Source organism: Lipophrys pholis, assembly GCF_963383615.2.
Source record: "Lipophrys pholis genome assembly, chromosome: 15".
Classification (NCBI taxonomy): domain Eukaryota; kingdom Metazoa; phylum Chordata; class Actinopteri; order Blenniiformes; family Blenniidae; genus Lipophrys; species Lipophrys pholis.
Genome location: NC_137642.1, coordinates 9,580,158 through 9,586,863, shown reverse-complemented (window position 1 = coordinate 9,586,863; position 6,706 = coordinate 9,580,158). Strand labels below are relative to the sequence as shown.

At 42.2% G+C, this 6,706-nt stretch overlaps 1 protein-coding gene across 1 annotated transcript in view; it reads right to left on the bottom strand.

The window, feature by feature from the left end:
* Window positions 1-6,706, bottom strand: part of LOC308120468 (E3 ubiquitin-protein ligase NEURL1-like) — a 29,111-nt gene continuing 22,405 nt past the window's right edge. Inside the window, exons 5-6 of the mRNA XM_080481083.1 lie at window positions 3,773-3,940; window positions 1-1,592 (exon numbers count right to left, since the gene is read on the bottom strand). Coding sequence (XP_080337209.1) covers window positions 1,348-1,592; window positions 3,773-3,940 — 413 coding nt within the window. The 3' untranslated portion in view covers window positions 1-1,347. The remainder of the gene's footprint in view (window positions 1,593-3,772; window positions 3,941-6,706) is intronic.

Below are 6,706 nucleotides of genomic sequence, written 5' to 3'. Positions count from 1 at the left end.
ACCACTTGAAAGACAAAACACGTCACCAATACAAGCAAATACTCGCGTTTTTCAGTTTGATATACGAAAAAGTGTGTAACCTGACGTGAACGGAGCCATCTCCAACTTGTCTGGGCTTTCATGGGTTCTTCTCGCAGGAATAAAGAAGGTGATTCATCAGACACATTTATTTTCCCGCATTTAAAGAATATTTCCCTGCCAACCGGTGTTTATATGGACGACTTTGTGCAATTACAGCATCTAGTCGGCTTCACCGAGCAGCCAGAGATGGTGGAGGTGGTGGTGGTGGTGGTGGTGGGGGGGCTGCCAAAAGGCCCGTGCAAGTCCCACATTTTCCAGGCTTTCATACAAACTTTTGATGTATCGGGTCCGTCTGAGGGATCAAAGACTTTCGTTACACCAAAACAGACACACAGCGAAAAGGCGTCCCTTCCTCCTCCTGTCTCTTCTCCCAAACATACAACATCCTCTCGGCTCCTTCCTCCGTCGCTGCCTCTTCACTGATTTACATCCTTGCTCACCACAAGCATGACCTTCCACGGTGACAGTATTCACACCTTTCTTTTTCTTCTTTTTTTTTTTTTTACCCTTTTGCACAGTCGCTCCCTGCCTGAGATTCACAGAAGCACAGCAGGTGGTGAAATATTCAGCAAAGCACTTCATTCATTACACAACACAGCCCCCACCCCCTTAAGTATTTCTTAACCCATTTACTTGAAGTCATTTCAGTGTATATTATTGCTAAAGAAGCATTTCAACACAAAGACTGTTTCCCTTATCTTGCTATTAATTCCTCACCGGCATCTGACAGCTTTCGGGAAATCTAAAATAAAACTTGTCTTGGCTCAATTTTCTCTTGGATTTAGAAGAGAATTGAGTCTTCTTCTAAACAATACTTAAATCTGCCTTTCCCCCCTACAAGCGAGTGGGGGAGCAGCTGGCGAAAAACCACAGATTTATCCTCGTTGTTTGATTTTCCTTAGCTCTGGACAATTGTACTTTAAAACAAAACCCCAGCAGTGATGTTATCGCGTACACTTTGCAGGAAGTGGGGCAGATGTCTGATCATTTTTCTCTTCTTCTCTCACAGAATTGGGTCAAGGTACAATGATGTGCTGTGAATGCAGCAGCACACATCTTCTTCCTGTTGTTCACACTGGAAACCCACCGAGTGCTCCGTGATGGTTGTGCTTTAAACGTAAGCTATTCCAAAATGCTTTACCGTCGGGAGTTTGAAGTCCCGTCGTAGAGTACCTGAGCCGGACTACACACACAAACAAGCAGGGCTTTTACTTGTGCTGTGTATTTACAAAGTCTCTACATGGCTTGACGTTCCTGGTCGGGAGCCTACGTGCTCCGGTAGGTCTTGATGATGTCTTTGATTGTCCTCCTGCAGATGGGGCAGCAGGCGTTGGCCATCTTCTTGAGCTTGAGGCCGCAGGTGTAGCAGAGACACATGTGTCCGCAGGCATAGAGCACGGTGTCCACCACGTTCTCGTAGCAAATGGTGCACTCGTCGCTCCACGAGGAGGAGCAGGACGGAAAGGTGGGCGACTCCGGGTGGCTGGAGAACGGCGAGCTCGGGGTCGTACCTGGGGGGAGGAGAAAAGAGGCCCGGCGAGGGGTGAGCGAGAGGAAAACCAAAATGAAAAACTGTCAAGAGTAAGAAAATCTGCCACGTCGTCCAGGCAGGAAAAAAAACTTGACGCAACATATAGCCGATGCACATTCTACCGAAGCTGTCAATATCCCGCCCACTGTTTTTCCCTAAGTTTTTTCGCTAATGAAGCTTCACGATGACTTCATGCAAGAATAATTGTGTTTGCGCTTCAATCATCTCTCCCACCGCTGCCATCATCTGTCAGGAGCGCTCCTGTCATTCTGTCAGGCGGCACGGAGGACTGCAGCGGTGTCAGGGATCACTGCTTCACGTCGCCAAGGTAAATATTTGCTTCATGCGCTTACATGCAGATTGCCAGTCAGTGTTTGTGTACCTCTCAGTGTTTTATTGCACTCCTGCATGTCTGAAATGTATAAACACTGAGGGAAAAACCGGACACAGAACTTGGCACATGTAGAAATGGTTGATTTCAACACAGAATAAAAAAAAAAAAAAGAAAAAAAAATTAAATCAGTGTAATTTTCAGCAGAAAACTGGCAGCCGTGTTTGCCAGAATCTTACCGTAGAAACATGTGTTTTAAGACCCTGCAGTACTCTTTCTTTGGCGCTTGTAAAATTGATGGATTTGGTTTTTTTTGGGACGTGGTAAATCAAGTCGAATGGTAAATCAAAGCGAAACGTGCACAATCGTAATGAATTGATCACAGATTTGGACATGATTTTACATAGATTAGGAGTGTCAAACACATGTTGGTTCAGGGGCCACATACAGTCTTGAGTGGGCCAGACTGGTAAAATAGCGCCATCATAACCCTTTAAATTTGAACTTTTAAGTTTTTCTTGGTTGTGGTGCAGAGTATATGTGATGAAAAACGTCAATATTTACATAAATCTAAACAATTACTATGAAGAATTCCTACAGTCTCAACATAAAGCAAATCCTCATGAAACATTCTGATGTAAAATGCAGTGAAATATCTGCTGTATATATATATTTATATTGCTGGGTGGATCTCAGTGTTGTGTTGTGTTGTGTTGTGTTGTGTTGTGTTGTGTCCACTACTCTTAAGAAATCTGTTAAAAAAATCTATGTTTTCTTAGATATTTTTACAATTTGCTTTGTTTTGTGTCTTTGTGATTTTATCTATATGAAACATATTCTTGAAATTGTTTCAGCATTTTAACAGTTTTTGTTGAGAAAGATGACGCAGGTATACTTTTCAGATACACTTGCTCTCTAAAACACTCACAAATTAGTTACTGATGAGGATCTGACTCATTTTCACTATCACAATTTATACAACTACAGTACATTATATTCGAATATTTGTTTTTTAAAGGTATCGAAGAAATGTTATTTTTAGCATATTGCTTTTGTGGACTTGAATTTTTTTGGGGGGTGAATGTTTAAAAATGTGCTTTCAATAAATTTCATCAATGTACTGTAATTAAATGTGTGCTCGTTGCATGGATGTATTTTTTTTTTATTTGATCAGATTTTTACCAATATGTCTTCTTTTTAAAATCTCTTCTTGAATAGTTTTTAATCCCATAATTTTCACATTCCTCAATTATCTTCTTCAAACATGATGACAAAGTGAAATAATATACTAGGGATGCTCAGAAAAATGAATGAGTAAATGGCATCATTCACCTGGATAAACCAAAATGAAGACATGAAATTCTTGCTGTTGATATTTAAACTATTTCTTTGAAGGTATTTGTAGTATCTCATTCCACCACAAGAAAAAATGATTCATACCATCTCAGCTATAGTGATTTTGACCTCCATCACTGGAAAGCAGATATTTTTGGTACATTACAATTTACAAGCTGGAAGTAAAAGAGGCTTTCCCCTGCCAGAAAAGTTTAGGACGTCTCTGGGACAGTTTGACAACCTTCTGCCTCATCCTAGGTGGCAGGTCCACAGGTCTGCCACTGCTGTTGTGAGGTCACATCTGTCTCGCTCAATATGATAGCTTCATGCATTTATTCATGGTGTGAAGCGCTATAAAAACGGAGTTCATTCCGAAAAATAAAAAACTTGGATTTGTTTGCCAGGTCAAAAACAACCCGTCGTAAAATAATATGTTCAGGAGAAAAAAAAAATGGAAACACTCCACGGGAATGTGGGTAGCAGTCCGGACAAACCTGTGGATGAAGAAAACAGCGCGTGGTAGTTGGAGTTGAGGTTGATATTCAGCTGAGTGTTGAGGTTGGACTCAGAGTTGCCGCTGCAAAGCATTGTGGGGGTGTTGGGCGTACAAGATGGGGAGCCGGGCGCGGACGGGCCTCGGGGGTCTGAATGCAGAGATGAGCCTTTGGAACACAGAGGACACATGGGTCACACCACAGAGTCACTGGAAAAACACAAGTCTGTGATAGTAACAACATTCAAAATGTCTCTGTGTCTGCATATCAAACGTTTCCATCCTTCACTTCCCAGTAGAAGTTAATCAAAGCTGATAATTAGCAACTGCAGGAGAATAGATGTCCTGTTTTATCTCTCGGTCTCTCTCAAACACACGCACACACATTAAATCTGTTCTAACACCAAGCAGATGACTTGTGAGTCTACAGCGTCTGTGTGTGGGTGTTTGTAAGTGAGTCAAGAGCCTATGAGTTGGAGACCCCCCCCCCCCCCCCCTTCATCAGTCCAGCTTCCCTCTGGGTAGGGTACAAAACATTTTCCACAGACTATCTTTTCTCTGTCCCGTATGATCCGTCCCCATCCGCGTCCCACAACCACCGGCTCTGGCATCGCTTCTCATATTGGCAGTTCATCTCTCCTCCCAGACGAAAACACCGACCCCGAATTCCACACACAGACAGACCCTGATCCAGTTAGCCTGGCAGGCACTCATCGTTGTTGTTTACGCATCGTCCTTCAACTGACCATGGCAGGAATACGGTTAGACAGCCGAGCCTGCCGCTCGTCTGGCACTGCCACCTCCCCCATGTATCAAATTATCAAATATTAGTGGTTTGCATCCTATGCCACATTTTCCTACCCTGACATTGTGGAGTGGAGAAATAGCAGAAAACAAAAGGAACCGCAGATGGTGAGAAATTGCAGAAAAAAAAAAAAAAAAAAGCAAAATTACTGTAAAACTCCAAAAAACAAAACGCGGTCTCGTGTCAGAACAGAAATGTATACAGCGTATTGCATAAATGGAGCTACGTGCTCCGATCCACTGTTCGGGATTGTGATGCTGTTTTTGTTTCTTGGACCACTTCAACCACTGCAGTTTCAGTTTCAGTCTACATAAACAAATCCTAGTAGATTTTTAGTCATGCAGTCTGCATGAATACAAGTGGTTCTGTTTGTGAGCCAGACATTTAAACCTTCATAATTTGTCCACCATTTAGCTCGGCGCTACGACTATCTCTTGTGCTGATATGCACTGTTTTTAGAGTCATCTGTTTATTTCTTTGTATTATATAGTTTAGAGTGCATGCGTTTAGTATGCATTTAGGCAGCCCTCCATTACCTACTTAAACTGACCTGTGTGGTTTGTTGAAGTCATTCGTGAACCCTTTCATCAAGGGTACTTTTCATTTTCTCTTCCATTATGAATTTACTGCCTTCGATGCCACCCTGTGTTTGTCCTCAGTTGTGCTGGCAGTGCAGGAGACTTATTTGGGGTTGAGCATGCATTTGGTGGCTTTCAACACCTAATTATGAAATATGATGATGCATCGCCTCCCAAGTTGATATGGCAAGCAGTTTACGTCCAGCATTTATGAGGCAATATGAGTTTTCATCCGCCAAATGCAAGCCGCTCCACTTTTAGCCCGGTTTTGCCCCCTGCAACTCCCGGAGAGACGAGAGTTGCTCGTTGCTCTCCAGCATACACACATCTTTGGAAAACAACACTCCGGTGAATGAGTGCTTGCATTAAAAAAAATTAAATCTGGGATCTGAAATCTACTCAAGATATAAAAAGTTAACAGTTTTCTCTTGCTCTGCTAGGAGACGAATACTTCAGACCTATCTCGTAAATAAGGCCATAGATGGAGAATGTCATGCTTCTACACTCGGCTTTGTCTTCAGAGTGATTTGGTCGACTTTCAGCCATGTGTCTACAAGCTCTAGCTCAGTCAGCTGTCCTCTCAATAGGTGCCTTCTCAATCTAATCTGCTCCATCGACAGTGTGAGCATCTTTTCTGCAGTTCTTTGTCTTTTGATTGAACTGTCCACCAAAATGTTGCTAAGATTCAGTGTGAAAGTTGCAGTGATGCTGAGAGAACACAAAATGTTGTAAATAAATGTAAAACGTAGACTTTATCCTTTGTAGTGTACTCACTGAAAAGTATATTCTGACCCAGAGGTTTTGTTGACGGAAATTGTGGTACTTCAAGCCTCAAAAGTTCATATACAGATTCACTGTTTCATCCAATGATGCAATCGTATTTCTTGAACGCTATAGCAGCTATATTTCTAAGCTCAGCAGCTAAGTTAGTAATATGATCACTTTCTTAATACTACATAAAATGGCGAGCTTGTGTGGAAAATTTGAGGACGAAAGTACAGATATTTGTGTTACAGAGCAAAATGATCCTCCTTCCTTGTCATTTTAAAAATATTTTTCACATTGAATTCCTCAGCGAGATCCTTGTGAGTCCTGCCAACAACTGACAGAAGGCCTGAAATAATGATATAATCCCAGTAGAGCGCAGAGATAACCTCAGTTATTACTGTGAACCCGGATCAATGAGCTTTAAGAGCAGCAGCAAGTGGTGAAGTGACAAGTTTTTTTCCCCCCCCAATATCTCAGGCTACAAACAAGATACTCTACCTTACTGTTGAAAGAATTCAGAGCAACCTGTGGCAATATTTGCACACAGATTTTGACAGTACTGGCATATCTGATCCATTATTATAGAAAACACACAGCTCAGCACATGAAAACAAACAGTGTCGACCCGCAGTGAGACTGATTACTGCGGCCCGTTATTGATATTAAAGATCCAACATGCGACGATAAAAGTTTACGTCTCGAAGATAACGCGGACAAAATGACCATGTGAGAGCGACAGACTCCCATCTGTTCCACCTCACAGGCTTGACAACACCCAGCCATG